Source organism: Fundulus heteroclitus, chromosome 13 (assembly GCF_011125445.2).
Source record: "Fundulus heteroclitus isolate FHET01 chromosome 13, MU-UCD_Fhet_4.1, whole genome shotgun sequence".
Classification (NCBI taxonomy): domain Eukaryota; kingdom Metazoa; phylum Chordata; class Actinopteri; order Cyprinodontiformes; family Fundulidae; genus Fundulus; species Fundulus heteroclitus.
Window position 1 is genome coordinate 7,106,456 of NC_046373.1, and position 15,509 is coordinate 7,121,964.

At 37.7% G+C, this 15,509-nt stretch overlaps 1 protein-coding gene across 14 annotated transcripts in view; it reads left to right on the top strand.

Annotated features, from left to right (window-relative positions):
- Positions 1–15,509, top strand: part of adgrb2 (adhesion G protein-coupled receptor B2) — a 351,672-nt gene that overhangs the window by 224,260 nt on the left and 111,903 nt on the right. For all 14 annotated transcript variants that reach the window (XM_036144964.1, XM_036144962.1, XM_036144961.1 and 11 more), the window contains 2 exons: positions 1,622–1,709; positions 3,436–3,538. In XM_036144964.1, the coding sequence (XP_036000857.1) occupies positions 1,622–1,709; positions 3,436–3,538 (191 nt within the window). The remainder of the gene's footprint in view (positions 1–1,621; positions 1,710–3,435; positions 3,539–15,509) is intronic.

The following is a 15,509-nucleotide window of genomic DNA, read 5'->3' on the forward strand; positions in this document are numbered from 1 at the left end:
TTTCCTCATCTGTCTTGCACTGCTATCTCTCTCCCAAAGCATTACCTCTTAGGCAGCAGGCAGACAGATTTTAGATGAGTCACCCAGAATGTCTGATTCCATCAGCTTCTCTCAGTTTCCTGCTCTCTCCTCACTCCTTGTTCTGGATGCTTCTGCATCGTTTCACAACCTAAAAGGGCAAAACAGGGAGTGGCCCCTCATCATGAACTTGTTACATCTACTTCTCTTGCCTTCTTCTTTATCTCTCCCCTCATATGAGACAAAATTACATTTACAGATTGACACCCAACTCTTTTTGGGGACAGACTGTGGACTAGAGTGGTGCAAGGGGATGTGATATGATAAGTTGACGTAATTAATAGCTTAAGTGTCGGTTGGTAGATAGAAATTAAGAGGCAAATGCTTCTGAGAAGGAAACAAAATTATTGTTTTAAACAAAATCAAAGAGAGTCTGGGGCAAGGTCATTCACCATGACGACTTGAATCTCTAATTGAACTTTATTTTTCCAAAGCCCCGTCCATTTTATTGGTGGACTATTTTGCTAATGACGCTTCTGTATTATAGCAGGTCAAGCCTTCTGGCCAAGAGTGGCAAACAAATTGACACAATCTGCAACTCCATCCACACAAAGAAAAAAGAAAAATCCGCTGGAGGACTCAAATTTCCAGCTAGAGCACATAATTAGAGCGAATGTGTTACTGTTATATCATTTAGGTTGGCATGGCAGGCTATTCAGTTTTGCTCAACAGAGCTTTTGAGTTTTGCTCAACAGAGCCAGCACTTAGAGGATCCCAAAACAAGATGTAAATCAGGCTGAAACCTAATGTTGATGGGCGGCAACTGCGACATTAAGAATCGAGAGTCTTTCTTTTCGTCATGTTTTACCATAATGAAATGTTAGACGAGACACACACCTGCTCAGAATATTCACAGGTTACACATAACACGAAGGCACAACAAGATATAATCTTTCCAACCTTTTTTTTTTTTTTTAAATCAGTTGGCTGCACTGACCAACAAGACTTCTGAGCAGCTTAAAACGTGTAAATAGTCCTTAGCATCTAATAAGACTCACTTTAGAGTCAAAAGGTCAGATAGCAGTCCCTTTACAAACGATGTAGATTGTTGGGGGGTTGGGAGTTGGATTTCTACCATTACTGGCCTGACTCCTGTTTACCACATAAAATAATTCCCCTAACTAAGTTTTAAATTTGAATTCCCAACAGTCAACCACAACCCTGACATGCTTTATATTCCACAACTGACATGGCGAATAGACTGAGTTTATAAAGCGCTCTTGTACCGACCACTCAAAGTGCTTTACAGTATAGCAACATTTAACCAAACACACTCTTGGTTGTTCAGGCAACTTGGAGCTGTGCGCCTTGCCCTGCGGCATATTAACATGTGGCAAGAAAAAGCTGGAATCAAACCCACAACTTTTGAATTGCAAGACAACTACTTACTGCTACTCACCCACTGAGCCCCTGTGGTCAAATATTTTATATTTCTACTTGTGCTCTTGAGCAATTATTTAGAGCTTGTTTTAAATCTTCTAATTTAACATTTATCTGATAATAATGATTGTCATATATTTTTTTGTTTTTTGGTTTGTTTCAGAGCCCGAAACAGAATCAGAAACCACAATGTACTACGTCATTGGAGCCATTTTGTACAGGACCCTTGGTGTCATCTTACCTGGACCAAAGTGAGTACTTTTGTCTTTTCTTTAAGTCATTTCCTTCCAAAAAATGTTGTCCTTAACCTTTTTTTTACCTGGATTATTGAGATACATCAGGATATCATTCACCGTTCATTCGTTTTACCAATTTGTCTGTTTTTTTTATATATGTATATCTTTTGTCAGATTAATTATTTTTTAAATGTCTTTAGTTTTGCTACTTTTCCAAGTTTCATTTTTGACTACACCTGGCAGACAGCACTTGAAGCCATTTATTTGAACACTCTTGGCACTATGACTGCTATGCATGTCATACACACAGTGTACACTGCAGCAACCATTCAATAACCTAGCATCCTTAGGCTCCATTCAGAGCTTTAAAGTCCACAAATCAACAGTTTTTTGACAATTTCTAGTGCACGACTCAGACGTAAACGTGATCAGGCTTTCTCAGTGGTGATGCCTAACTTATGGAACTGCTTTCTTTTCACAACCGAGCTACACAGACTGCTAATTATTTTAAGACATCTTTTAAAAACCTACTTCTGTACTTTGTTGTTTATTTATAATTGGGCCTAATATTTGAGCTTTTACTGTCTTAACTATTCTTGTTAATCTGTTATTTTTGCTACATGTTGAACTTTATTTTGTTGTATTATTTCATTATATTCCTTATTTAACTGTTAATGCTACTGGTGACTTTAAACGTTGTGCATCACTTTGGTCACTTTGTTCTTATTAAATTCAGTATAGAAACTTGACTTTAAGAATTTCATCAACTGGTTAAAAAAAAGCAATCCCCTATCACCTGAAAAACAAACAACAAAAACAAATGCGCATCAATATCTGTGTGTGCTATGCTCACTATATAATAGCACTTCACCAGCCCGTCTCCAAAATGTTGCCATGGTTCCTGGGACTCACAATCTCAAGCTGCTGAAAAAAAAACTAATCACAACATTAATGTTGGTTCTTCCATCACAGTAAGGGATGGTGGAGGTATATAAATCTCCTATTTCAATTGGGAAATTCTGATTGTGATTATGAAGAAACATGGCAATAGAGATGTGATACCTGGTCTGATACTGTTGAGATGGGATTGTCAAGAAAGTGTCAGGATAAAAAATAAAAAAGATGACTGCCAAGAATGCGGTAGGGTGATGCTTGCCTTCATACTAAAATCATCCATGATCCAGTTGCATTCAAATGGTTAGAGAAATCCTAGATGTTTGTACATCCTGATTTAATAGTAGATACTGGAGTAAAGGGGACCAAAATGTGAGGTTTTAACCTATAATTATCAAAGTGTCTTCTTTCCTCCTTATCTGTGTTGCCTTCTCCTTTTCTGTTTTGTCTGCATCGGACAAAAAAAAATTCTCTAGTGATCATTTTTTTAATTTTTTGGGATCAGTTATAAGACATATACATTCCCAAAACATGCATACAACTTTGAGACAACGCAAAGGTTATTAAATATCCTCTGTGATAATGTATTTGTGGTGGGCATGGCCTGTTTTTTATTCAGGTCAGCCCCCTTGGTTGTGGAAAAGTTGGATCTTCTGAAATCGTTTTCTGTCTTTAGCTCAGCTGAATATTAATGGGGGCAGCATTCTGTTTTTTACTGAGAGACTCTTGTAAGCCTTCCCTCTGTCTCATTAGGTGTTTTACATTGACTTGTGTATACATTTGTACATGCTCTCTAAAATGCTTCGGATACGTGCACATTTATGGAATTTATGTCTTGTACTTATAGCCCTCCCGCCGTGATCAACTCCAAGATACTGACTGTGACAGTGCGACCTGAACCGCAGCCAAGTGAGCCCATGGTTGTGGTGGAGCTGTCACCGCTTTTGAATGTAAGTACAAATTAATCAAAACCCTGTGCCACAATTTGCATATATACAGGATAACTAGGCTTTCAAAGACCTGTGGGAACATTCTCATATTTCAACTTTCCCAATCCTTTTTCCAACAAACTAACCAAAAGGTTTACATATATTCCTATTTATATCCAAGTGCAAGAAAAAATGTTAATAACTCCATATGGAGTACTTTCCAATGCAGGGGTTTGCAATTTTTCATTTTCTTTTTACGGGAGACTAAGCATCTTTTGGGCTTTTATGTAATCCTGTTGTCCCGGCTGACCCCTTATTCCCTGAGTTCTGAGGAAACAAGTGCTGCATGATGTAAAGTGCCATAGTGCTCCCTAAATAGCATGAGCGAATGCAGACCGTTTTGACACCTGACAGTCTTCAGGTGCCTATTTAATTTATATCAAAGCATATTCTGCATGAAAATGACTGACTATGGGTATTATGAGAGGCGTGCTTCTGAACCTTGATTGGGCGCTTGTTTCGTCACCAGTTTTGCTATGTAAAGGTAGATGTTGCTAATTCTCTACAATCAAATGATCTTGTTGTTTCACTTATTTGTGCATATATACTAAAATCTCCTATTGAAATCTTCTTCACGCATCACAGAATTTTGTGAAAATGACTGCATTCAGTCCTTATTCCCTCCCGCTCTACAGCCCCTCTATCACTACTGATTTATAACACTCTTATTTTACATGCCATAATATTTTTATATCTTACTACTATCCTTTCTTTTTTTAACAATTTGGCCAAAGGAAAGGTACCGCAGGCTGGGTTCTCCCTGTCTAGAGCAGAACGTCTTAATGCTGATCCTTGCATGCTGCACTGCTCTGCAAACCGGAGTCGCCTGCTGAGGACAAGCACTTCTCTGGCGCATACTGCAGCTCAGGGTTTTGCCAATGTTGGCAGCGCAGAAGCTGCTGTACACATAGACAGTTGTTGTGGACTTAGTGTTAGCCTTCTCTAAAGAGTGCTTTGGAGTTTTAGTATTTTATTTCCCTTAGTTTGAGGGTTAACAAGAGATTCGTCTGAACAGAAATACACTTATTTATGTAGGCACTGAAGAAGCTTCCATGGCATTTTAATAGTTTGTCTGGCAATATTTTTGGTATCCCAGGGAAACAAGAAGCAATGACTAAATGACATAGTGTGAGAAACACTAACTGTCAGCTTCTAATGGTAATACAGTAGCCATTTGCTGGTATCCTTATCTGCGCTAAACTAAAGGACTGTTTCACAGTTGATAATAATTCTAGATTACATATGTTGTGCCATAAAATGGCCAATCAGACTATACAGTTTAGGACCCAGACTCCGATACCTGCGAGATGACACCCCTGAGATGGTAACATCTCAGGAGTGTCTCCTTCATGCATCGTGATCTGTATCGAAGAGAAGCTCATCTCAGCTGAAGCCAGGTTTATTCTGAACATTATTGTTACAATCCCGATCGCCTCTTGTTTCCTTTCCTCTCTTCTCTTTCTTCTGCTGCTTTGGATTTTCCGTGTGGATTTTGTTTGAAGTGTTCATTGGGCCAGCTAGTGGCCTTTTGTGTCGGGTTAGCCACCCCTGGGTGACGCCACGTGCTTGTTGTGTCTAAACTGTAGCTGTGGTTAGCTCAGGCATGAGCCCACCATTTGGAGTTGGTAGCTTAGCAGCTAAAGCAAGCTCATAGAAGCCATTCGGCAAGTAGTTGGCCTTGCTTTAAGGTACCATAACATCACTCTAGATCCATTTCAATGCTGTTACACCATTTGCTTTTCTTAATGGTGATTATCCAATGCTTAATTAAGTAAGGCTTATTTTAAGTTAGAAAATTATCTGAAACTAAATGCTCCTACATCCAAGTTTCACATTTTGCTGTTTGCTTTTGTTTTCATCTTTTGTGTGTTTGTATTCAGTAGTACAGTGTGTTTGAGTAGTATTAGTGTTCAGTAATACCTTTACTGAACCTGGAGTAGATAATTTTATACTTAAGCCCAAAATTATTCATTCATTCATTCACACACTGGTGTGTTTGCACATGTGAGCACAACGTAGACTTTGCCTTTCCATTAACAGTGCTCCCTAGCCAACATCAACAATAATGGCGATCTTCGTGGTTGCAGTTGTGCTGTAGAAGTTTTTAAATCTAATATGGATTTTTTACACCAACACCTTCTACTCCTCTATCCTAACCACCATTGCGAAATGCAGTTTGAAAACTATAGACTACATGGTTGTTTAGATCATCTGCAGGGAAGAACCAGAAGGGCCACCAGGAGGGACGTACTGGATAAGGTCTGGCCAGGCAGTGCCAACATTTTCATGAACGTGCACAATGTAAATTTCTTTACTTCAGGTGCAGCACTACCATGTTGCCGCATCACCCTAGGCTAGGCTAGGCATAGTTTTTACCTTTTGCGGCTCCTCGGTCTTCAGGCAGTTTCATCATTACACTTAAACCTTTCTGTGAGGATACTTGTGAGATAATACCTTATTTGGCTTCATGTGTATGTAGACTTAGGGCTAATCACGAAAAACACATCATCAACATATCAGTGGAATAAAGATTCTTATAAAGCTTGGCAGCAATTATAAAAGGGGTTGGATTGCTGTAATGCTAATGAGGTTTTTTTTTTTTCAGTGAGTAATTGTAAGGGTGTTATAAATAATTTTCAACAAGTCATGTTATGATAAAATTTAAATCAAAATCTGCAAAGTTTATGAAATATTTGGGGAGTCATTATATATTGAAGAGAAATTCTTTATAGAAGTGTTCAAGGTTATTGAAATTTTATTTTTGTGAAAACGCAAAAAAAAAAAAAAAAAACAACAACAGAAAATATTTTCACGGATTAAATACTTATCAAAACACAGCTTGGGTTTTCTAAGACCTTTCCACTAAAACAACAAACAAAAAAATAGAACTGAATTCTGTCTTGTCCTCAAGAACCCCCATCATGTTTCATCTCATCTTCTGATATGTATGTTTCATTACACCCCAAAGCGTTCACAGATGAGACCAACGTAAGTTAACTTCAACTACCTGTGCAGGTTTGTCGGCATTTCTTAAATCATCTAACCATCTCTTCTCCATTTCGTCAGACTCCAATCTAATTCTAATCTACTCTAATCTTGTTTACTCCAATCACCCTAACTCATAAGTATCTTTTTAAGCCTGCCCAGCTGTTAAGGTTGAATATTGATGGTTCTTTTATGCAAGCTTTGATGCCTTACTCCCACAAGTAAACACTGGAATGAGGTCTGCTGTTTACCTTTTGATTGGTTTATCCAGAAGATTCAGGGAATCTTTCAAAGCAATCAATTTAAGGATAATTTTCCAGATTAATATGATGAATCTACATTAGTCAAACCTGTGTGATAAATTTTATCCCAAGTGTAGTGGTCTTTGCTAGATATAAACCATTATTTTGACACTTTTGAAACAATGAATATTTATTAAAATGTCAGGGTAGGTTTTCTGGTGTTCATTTAGGGAATCGGAAGCCATTCATCATAAATCAGTGGTTAACTTTCTTGTTGAAGCATGTTGACCATAGTAGTCATTTTTGTCAAAGAAAGAGTTTTGGAATAGATTGCCTTAGTGTGCTTATTAGCATTTTTCCATTGTTTTTATTGGATAAGCATTATTCCAATTGTAAATGTCCTTTTTTCCTTCTTGATACGTTTCTCCTCTTGCAAACTACGGCAGAGACCAGGTGAGCAAAATTCAAATTTAGTTACAAAGATGATGTGAGGGAGACTCAAAATAAAAGGCTATATTCTGCCTAAATGAAAGGCTATTTTTTTTTTCCTTCAATACTTACTACTAAAGCAGGAATTGTGACCCTACTGAGGGTCATGATCTGAAAAGAAAAAAGAAAAAAAATCAAACCCGTTTTAAAATAATTTTCAATTGTGTAATTTCTCATAGCTGAAGAAGAAATAAAAAGTAGTCATTTAATAAAAGAAAAAGATATATTCTGGTTGTTGAGGTTTTGTGTTTTAGATTATTCACCATGTCTGTCTTTTCAACCAGTGGTAGTTTGTGTTACAGGTTTCTAGGATACCTATTAGTACAATATGTAGGTCAGTAGCTGTCAAGGTAGGAAAACCCAAAATTCTGGTCTTTTTCTGAAAATATATAACCAGTGCCATGTTGTGCTGAGGCTGTTACTGAGAAAGAAACTCAAACTTTGGTATTTTCTGTGAGGCTTTTAAAATGAATTCAGAGGAAGCGCAACAAAGTAAGCAGTTATTTAAAAGTAAGCTGAGATTTTTTTTGTGACATGTTAAGACCCCTGCAGTTAATTCAGGATGTGTGAGAGACTGGGAGTGAAAATGGATAGTATCATGGTGAAAGTATATTTCAGCATAGTTGCTCTGTTTTATCACTTTAAAGTTTCAACTTATGCCTGATATCAAAGCTATTTTCTTCATCAGGGTTATTTTAATACCTTTTATTTTGTAGATTATTGTCCAAATTGCTATGAATATGTTTTACATAAGTACAATTATTCAATAATTTATTAAATCATTCACCTGCTACTGGCCACCATTTTCTGTTTAAGGTATCTATAAATTAAACAACAGAGAATAATATGCCAGATATTGTATTTTTGTTGTTGTGGTGGGGAAATAAACTCTCATATACTGCAATAGACTTTCAAAGAAAATTCATTTTTTGTTATTCAGTTTAGTCTCCCTGATTAAAATGGTGAAATGGCTTGGATAAAATATTCTAGCTTTACGAGTTCAGCTCCCAGTCCAGCGGACTGCATAATTGACAAAAAAAAAAAAAAAAATGAAAAGAAATAAAGGCTTGGTAGATTTCTTCGTATTATACCGATTTGACTGACACTTCAATTTATGTGTGAAGTAATCAATTTGCCTCTTTTTTTCCATTATCATAGGCCCTATTCTTTTATTATGGGTTGACAGTATGTCACTTGTTTTTGAATTTTATTAGTAAATTGCCATGCGTTGTTCACTAAAGCATTTGGATTAATGATAAGATGAATAGTGTTATTTGTCATGTACAAAGGTAATTAAAGCCATACTGAAAAAGGAGAAAAGCAAAAAAAGATTGTGATAATTACAGGAAAAAAATAATTTCATAATGACATCTTTAATTTAGTTTCATATTATTTCAATAAATTATATTTTAATTGAAAATCTAAATCTAATTACCCTTATGCATAATTGCTACAACAAATCAGACTTGATTTTAGTTGTTCATCTTCAACAACCTAAAATTAAATACGTCAGAAAAATTCATATAAACCTGGCTTCTTTTCCAAAGTAAAATATATGTTTATGTTAAAGAGTTACAAAAATTGTTATTGGTAGGAATGATTATAGGATCTGCTACTTCAGGTTTTTTTTTTTTTAAAAAAAGCACGAATAGTGAGCACAAGTTTAAATTTAAAATTTTCACTCATCCACAAAGCTTCAGATTTGCCCTACAGGGACATACAGTTATTTCCGAGGTTCAGTTACAGTTTCTGCTCCAAACTGTCACCATCAGATAAGGTTCAGAAACAACCCAAACAGCACCTAGCCTCAAGCCTATTATAAATCAGAAGATAGTGGAACATCAGTGTCAGTGTCCACAATGAAACGTGGTTGACATCGCCGAAAAGTAAGAGTGCCAAAAAAGTGGGAAACAGCCCTCTTCAAGTCGTTATTTCTTGTAATCTTGATGATTGTGGGGAGACAGAATGCAACCCCCCCCCCCCCCCCCCCCAAAAGTCAGTGTCTCAAAAAATTAGAATATATCATAAAGTCAGTTAGAATGTAGCTTATGGGAAACTCATGGAGTCACACACTAATCAGGTAATTAGCTCAAAACACATGCACGTTTTCTCTGAATCTCTAAATTTCCTCTCAGTTTTGGTCAGTAAGCCACATAATCACTGGGATGACTGTTGACCTGACAGATGTCTAGAAGACACTTATTGACCGAGGGTTGAGGGAGCCTAAGCCACACAGGGTGATTGCTAAAGCTGCTGCTTGTTCATAGACTGCTCCACACAATTATATTCATAGAAAAGTAAGTGAAACCAAAAACATGTGGTAGGAAAATGTGCACCACTAACAAAGATAAGCACAGCCTTGAAAGGAATCAAGAACCAAAGAAGTGGGAGAGCTTCACATGGAGTGTTCAAACAGATCCTACATTTTGGCTACAGATGTGGGAATCCAACAGTCCAGAGGCTGGACTGCAGCTCAGTGGTCCAAAGATAGATTAGATATCCCTGCTGCTGAACCGTACAGGGAAAAGATGCAGCTGGTGCAGAGTGACTACTGGATGTGTCCAACATAAGTGATTCAGTTGAAATTAGGGATTTATAAAATGAGAGAGGTTGTGTTACACTTATAGAGTTAAACAACAGCTACTGTATCTACAGTATCATTTGCAAGGCAACTTTGCTTTATTTCAATAACACTAGCATAAGGACATCAGACTCTTGGCAAAAGGCAAGAGCAGAGCTCTCTGCTGCATCCATTAAGCACAAATAATCTGACAATGAGGAAGATGTTCCTACCAAACAACACTGACAGCAAAATTGTCCTGGAATAAAGCCATAGTCCAGTTATCTAACATTCTAACTTTTTTTTTTTTGAAAGGGTATTCTAATTTGCGGCCCAAATATATCTAATAAGCTTTGTTACACTCTTCTGTTAACATTGAGAGCATGTCAAACAGTCAGATTAGTTTGAGAAATGTATGAAAGGTAAAAAAACAAAAAAAAAAAAACACACATGAGGCAGAAGCTAAAAAGATAATTTGACATGTTTCATCTTTTCCAATCATTTAAAAGAGCAATATAGTGTTCCTATTATGTCTAAAGGCAGGATTATCCCTATGTAAGAGTGGCAAATCAGGAACAGACTCAGAAGACTGTTTACACTTAACAAGTCCACATGAATTAAAAGTTAAAATAATAAAACTTCCGGCTTTTGGAACAATAAGATAATGCAAACTATTAATGTTAATGTTAGTGTTACTGTCTTTGACATTAACACTAAAACAAACGAACAGCTCCTTCAAAAGCTACAGATCATGTGCTAACTTTGTTTTTTATCAAAACAGAACCTGCCTTCTAACATGATTTAGTTCAACTGTAACTTAAGGAACATGTTGCAAAGCTTTCACTCCCAGATGCCCTGCCAATTCTATTAAACACAAAATAATGAAATAAACATGTATTCCCTACATACATTAGTTCCTCTAATTGTGGTGCATCGGCAGGCAGGTTCAGTTTCCCTTTCCCTCACATCTGATTTAAAGAGATTCGAGGTCCATCAGAATAAGAAACGGCATGACTCAGGGCGTGGGTTTCCATCGCTGTATGAGAAATAGGTGTCAGCCACCGCAGCACATTAATGCTCTTAATTATTTAAAGATATGTATTTTTTTTTCTTTTTTCAATTTATAATTTTTCAAATTATAATTTCCCTCCCCCCATCTATGTGGTATATGCCAAGAACCATGATGAATGTCATGTATGCGATTTTAAGTTTAACTACACATTTCTTTTGTTTTCATTATTCACATTCAGTGTCTTCATTGCAAACAGACACATGCACACACAAAACACGATTTTGTTCTTTGTTACCACAGGATAAACTACAGGTCTGACCTCAGCCAATCTAGAAACATCCTGCTTCCTGAGCTGTGGCAAAGAACCAGCTGCCCTGCACACTTGCCTCTCCAAGGCAAGTGTGCAGGGTCATGTCTTCAATGAGAGGACATCTGCTCCAGTCAGACTCCCCATCTTTATCCCCCTTGCCCTAATTTCTGCCTCTCTTTAATGGTGAGGAGGATGCAGGAGGCCCAAAACCCCAAAGTCCCTGAAGCAGACCAGTTCAACATATGCCAAGTGCCACAGCACACCTGCTCCATCGTCCATACACATATTTTCATTGAGGTATAAAAGATTCATTCTGATTCAGCGTCGCAAACCTGAGCCATCCTTGGAAATTCACATCATGTATAAGGTGACATTGATCTGAAAAACAAAACCCGCCTGATTGCCCCATTTCATTTTTTTTTTTTTTTTTTTGGCATCTACAATCTTTAAATTTAAGTGAGAGGCTTTTAAGAATCCCTGAACCCAGGTGTGCTCGTTTTCTGTTGCGTTCGATTTTTCATCTGATTAGTGTACCGTATCCTTAGCCAATATCAAGCGCCTCATGTGTCGCTGAATACCTTAAAGAAAGTGGCAGTCCCCTTCAAGAGTAAAAGAGAAGATCTTCAAAGGTAGACGCTATTATTGCCATCGAGCAACCGCTATACTCCTTTTGAGAGACATCATTTGAGCAGATTATGTCACTATACGAGGTAGAAGCACTAAAGAGAAGCCATACATTGTAGAAATACAAAAAGTGTCAGTTGGGCTGTAGCAAACGTGATGCCTGGTGATTGATAGTTGCATGCTAACAGAGCTCGCCGCGCTAATGCACGCCCAGGGACATCTAACGTTGGTGACGGCTGCCTGTGTGTAAGGCAGAACAAAGCACTTTTCATCCATCAATCCTCGTCATCTGCTCTCTGATCCTGTGTACATGGATCTTACATCATCCCGTCCTCTCAAGTCCAGTCATGGATGAACTGATTCATGGTAAAACACTCCTGAACTGCTCATAGAAGGACAAATGGCCTTGTCTTTTGCAGAATACATCGCCATATTGCTGTCTCCCGTGTGCACCGCCTCTGTTACCTTGGCTCGGTTAAAACAAATTAAAAACAGCGTCTAGAAAAACTTCTATTCCCTCTCAGGAATTGTCAAGTGTACATCATCTTTTTTACGTATAAAGTGACTTACAAAAGTATTGCAATCCCTTGAACTTGTAACTCATTGGGATTCTCCATTATAGACCAAAGCGATGTAGAACGATTCATTTTATTTATTTTTTTTATAATTAAAAGCTCAAAAGAATTGTGTGAACATATATTCAGTCCCTGTGAGTCAATTCTTTGTAGAAACCCCTTTTAAAACATTTCAGCTGCCAGTCATCTTTGGGTACATATCCACAAATTCTAAATTAAATGTAGGTCAGAACTTTGACCAGATAGTCTAAACCCGTGGTTCTCAAGCTGTGGACTGGCTTCAGTAGTACTCAGTAGACACTTTGGTCTCAACTATTTTAAAGTAAAACAATTTAACCATTATAAGTTGAGCTGTTATGAAAAGCCAGTAAGCATAAACTATCCAAAAATATATGTCCAAAGCCTGTTAAATTAGTCTTTTTGTAATACAGCAACCAATATCACTTTGTTTTAAACATAGCAGCCATGTTGGATTTTATCATGTTGGTTTATCATGTTGATGAGAAATGTCAATTTCTCAAGACAAATGTCCGTTTCTCAAGTAAGGCACTCTTCTTAGTGTCTTACTTGCTTTTTTTTTTTTTTTCCAATTTACAACCTGAGGATTCTGACTTCTCAGCATAAATGTTATGCACAGTTAAACACGCTCCTTCAATCGCTCATGCAGAGGCAATGAATAGTGAATAGGAACTTTTCATGTACTTTTTTCAATATATTATTATTCAAGACAAAGTATGTCATTGTGGTGGTACAGGGAAAACCTAGTATAAGTATGAGCACCATTTCATTACCCATTTCATTGTAGCCGTGCTATATGTTTAAGGTTAATGTCCTGCTGGGATGTGGTCTGTTGCAGCTTTTAATAGTTTTTTTTTTTGCTAGAATTTCCCAGCATATAGCTTCATTCATCATCCCATCCACCATGATCAACCTTCCTATACCCACTGAAGCAAAGCATCCCCACGGTATGATGTTTCACCATGAAAATGTTGTGTTAAAGGTGGTGCATTGATTATTCAAAGTTAGCTGTTTGCGATAAAAAGCATTTTCCCATTTTGTCAATAGGTTTAGTGTTAATTTCCTTCGGCCAGATCACCTCATTGTACATTTTTCCTGTGTCCTCAACATGGGTTGCGGCGGGCATTAAACAAACTTTTCTTTTGACTGTCTTTCAAAAGGGCTTTCAGCTTGACTCCTTTTCATTTGTTCATGACTAGCGATCATCCCTTCATCAGATTCTCCCACATGGGCGCTCATGTATTAAGGAGTGTGCAGCTTTCATACTAAAAACTGGCTGCAGCGGGGAAAAAAACTGTAAACTTATGGCGCTTAAAAAATTCGGCTGTACAAAACCGGGCGTGTTGCCGCACACCCTTTCTTCATACATTTACACTCGAGGACAATTCGGCACAACTGCGGGGACCGTTTGTGACGACCAACAAATAAATATGCAAGGTAGTATAAATGGCTGGAAGGCACCCACCATGTGTCCGAACAACCATGGCAACGGCAGCGATCAGCAACAGGAGGTTCACAGAATGTGAAATAAAGGTGTTAGTGTTGGAGGTGGAGGCGTATTTGCCATTCATTTTATTACTAGTCTCAGTAATAAAATCAAACAAATGGGAGTGGAAGAAGGTGGTGAATGTTGTAAAGGAAAAGAAGGTTGATCCATGGACTACATTAAAAAAAAGCATTCCCACATTCAGGTGGCTGCAAAGAAGAGAGTCCCTAAGCATATTTTAGTATGTTTTCCATATTTCTATTAGGTGGACTGTCACCACAGACACTGAAGAAACCCTAAACCAATTCAATAAAATATTAAAGCCTAATAAAGCTTACCTAGAAGCCAGCAATCCCAAACGGCTTGAAATCTGTCTTCAACAGCAGTCTATTATCGCGCTTCTCAAAGAATCTGCATCCTCATGTTTGTGGCACAAATACGAAGCCATAGTGTTGCACCAGGCCAACACGCCACTTCATTTGTTAGGCACATTTGCTCATTGCATTTCAGTTGCAGGTTTAATAAATGGAACTGCTTTCTATTCACAAAAGCGGATTAATTTACTGACGCCTTTATGGTGACACAAGTGCAACTGATATCTCCAAACGCACTTGGAAATTGGCTCCTCTCTGCAAATTGCAATTGAATTTCTGCCTATCCAGTCCCTATTCAGGGAAAATTTATATGTTTGGGCAACATCCGGATGAGGTTGCACGGCACTGTAGATTGTAAACTGTGACCAGTCAGCCAGCTCACAGATGCCAGTTTCATGCTGAACTCCAAGATGATAACCCTTGGCAATCTGACATGGCTAATAAGCCACTCATCATCATGCGCCAGCAGGTCAGCAGGATGTTAGAAAACATGCTCGCTTTAAATTCTTCCACGGGTGATGTCCTCCAGCAGTGCCAGGGCTGCCATCGTCCAAAATTACGCTCAACTTTAGGCAGCTATTCACGGATATGGGTGACTGTCTCCACCTTGTTCACCTGATAGGAATCATCACAGCTGACCTGGTTTGCCTTTTACAACACCATTTTTTATTTTTTTATTTATTTTTTTTTAAAGCTTGTATGACAGTGTCATACTCGTTATGTTTCTGTGTATTTGGGTGTTTTAGTACTTTGTAACTTTTTTACTGTTGACTGAAAAAGCTTACGTGGCAGCCACACATTTTCAGGTAACATTATTTTTTACACATCTCCCGTAGTGCGTGAAACAATGCCTTAGGTTTTTTTTTTTTTTGTGTGTGCAGGCACGGTTTATACATGATGCCTCTGGCCAGTAAATCTTTGCAGCTCCTTAACGCGCCTGTTTAAGAAGATGGATATGTGCTGTTAGGTTTGCAGTTCTGTTATGCTCTTTCCGTTTTCAGTTTTTGGATTGAACAAAGCTCCATGAGATGTTGTGAGCTATGGGAATTGGTTTATGATTTAACCTTGCTTCTTCTTTTTACAACTTTATCCCTTACCTGTTTGGTGGATTCAGTGATATTCGATTACAATTAGTGGAACAAGAATTAATGGGGCTACACACATATGCAATAAGCACAGTTTAAACAGTTTGAAAACAATATTATCATTTCTCATTCACATTAAAATTATGCACTTTTTGTGTTGGTCTATCACAGT